This window comes from Myotis brandtii, unplaced genomic scaffold (genome assembly GCF_000412655.1).
Source record: "Myotis brandtii unplaced genomic scaffold, ASM41265v1 scaffold384, whole genome shotgun sequence".
Lineage (NCBI taxonomy): Eukaryota > Metazoa > Chordata > Mammalia > Chiroptera > Vespertilionidae > Myotis > Myotis brandtii.
In genome coordinates, this window is record NW_005364745.1 from 3,875,782 (window position 1) to 3,878,023 (window position 2,242).

The following is a 2,242-nucleotide window of genomic DNA, read 5'->3' on the forward strand; positions in this document are numbered from 1 at the left end:
TGTCAGCATTTTGGAAAACCCTAACTTAACTCTGGTGCCGTGTCACATATAGAAATTTTTTGATATTTGCAACCATAGTAAAACAAAGACTTATATTTTTGATATTTATTTTATATATTTAAATGCCATTTAACAAAGAAAAATCAACCAAAAAAATGAGTTCACGTGTCACCTCTGACACGCGTGTCATAGGTTCGCCATCCCTGGGTTAGGGCATCACCCACTGCGTTTTATCCGCCAAAGTCACAGAACAGTTCTGATTCAAGAGCTGGGGAACTGTATTCCACTACCTGCCGGGAGGAGCTGCAAAGTCCCATTGCAAAGCGCATGGTGTGAACAAGGGGTTGCTCAGTGCGCTTCAGCTGTCATTGTCTCTGTTAAGGACACATGGTCTAGTTCAGGGGAGAAAGTGCTAGGAACTTGAGAGATACAAACCAAATGACAAACAACTTTAAGGACGGGGAGAGATGAGCTCCATGAGCCCAGTGGAAACAATGATGACCTGCTGTTTTCTACTCTGCCCTTTCTATGATTCTACGGTGAATGTATCTGTTACATATGTGTTCTAACCCAAGAAGTCACACAGAGTGAAACATGACATTATATGGAGGGTGAAAATGCAACAAGAGAAATTAATGTAAGGCTGGTTTTTAGTCATAACTCATCAAAAAAAACTTCCAAAAATGTCATAGATGGAACTCCCACCTCTTTTCTTTATTAGCCCAGAGCTGTGTTTCTCATGCCCCGAAACAGCCCCGCCTTCTGAGGATGGGCACGGAAGAGGGGATGCAAGTCAAAGCAACCATGTGAAAGAACCAGGCATGTAGGATACAAGGAATTATAGGGGGTCAAAAGCAACCATGAGAAAGCATCAGGCATGTAGAATACAAGAAATTATAGGGGGAACGTTTGTGCAGCTTTCAAGGTGACCCCTTGCTAAACCTGAGCTATTGAAGAGTTATAAACAAATTAAAACATCTTGTGAGGAATGGATTATGCATGTGGCAAACGGTGATTGATTTATTCACCACCATCGGGTCAAGGAGGGAAAGCATCCTGTCGTAGCATCTGTCTGTCTAACTCCACGTGTGGTCTGAGGACCCCCGGCACCTGCATCCCCTGGGAGCCCTTTAGAACTGCATCCTCTCCAGCCCCTCCCAGACCTCCTGAGTCAGAGCCTGCCTGTCACAGTGTGTCCCGGAGACTCCCACGGACACTCGCGGTGGAGAAGTGCTGCTGTAGCAATATTAGACTGCGGTTTAGAAGCAGAAAATCCTAGTCTGACTCCTGGGGCAAGCCAGCTCCCCAAGCCTGGGTTTCTTTATAACAGGGGTCCTCAAACTACGGCCCACGGGCCACACGCAAATACAAATATTGTATCTGTTCCCGTTTTGTTTTTTTACTTCAAAATAAGATATGTGCAGTGTGCATAGGAATTTGTTCATAGTTTTTTTAAAAACTATAGTCCAGCCCTCCAACGGTCTGAGGGACAGTGAACTGGCCCCCTGTTTAAAAAGTTTGAGGACCCCTGCTTTATAACAATGCCCTTTGACACCACAGTGTGTGAGGAGAGCCTCGTTGAGATAGGTGATAGTGGTGGTGTAAGAGGTGAGGTGGGAGGCAGGTGTGTGGGTCTGACGTCACTGGAACAGCGCTGGTGTGAAATGCAGCGGTTTGGCACTGAAGCCAGCATCATTTCTTTTTTAAACTTTATTGTTGAAAGCATTACAAATGTCCCTTTTTTTTTGCACTGGCTTGTCATCCTGCATATCAGTCAGGGATTCCAGCCGTGGCTGTTTATTAGAATGGGAATTATTTAAATTCCTGATGCGTGGGCCCTGCCAGCTGAGATGCAGCCGTTTGCCCGGGGCCGGGGCCCCGTGCTGGTATTTGTTAAGATTGCTGGGCAGTTCCAGTGAGCAGCGAGACTGGGCAGTCCGCCTGCAGGTGCCAGGGTGTGTCTGAGGAAACCCGGCTCAGCGTCTGTGTTCTGTCCCCCCCACAGTGTTCCACCACATGCGGGCTGGGGGCCTACTGGCGCCGCGTGGAGTGCAGCACCCGGGTGGATTCCGACTGTGCGGCTGTTCAGAGGCCGGACCCCGCCAAGAGATGCCACCTCCGTCCCTGCGCCGGCTGGAGAGTGGGAAACTGGAGCAAGGTAACGGACCAGGCTCAGTGGGGGGGGTTGTGGGGGGGTTGGTAACGGACCAGGCTCAGTGGGGGGGTTGTGGGGGGGTGGTAA

At 48.8% G+C, this 2,242-nt stretch overlaps 1 protein-coding gene across 1 annotated transcript in view; it reads left to right on the top strand.

Moving 5' to 3' along the window:
• ADAMTS12 (ADAM metallopeptidase with thrombospondin type 1 motif, 12) overlaps positions 1-2,242 on the top strand; it is a 187,670-nt gene that overhangs the window by 161,294 nt on the left and 24,134 nt on the right. Inside the window, exon 20 of the mRNA XM_005872608.2 lies at positions 2,006-2,158. Coding sequence (XP_005872670.1) covers positions 2,006-2,158 — 153 coding nt within the window. The remainder of the gene's footprint in view (positions 1-2,005; positions 2,159-2,242) is intronic.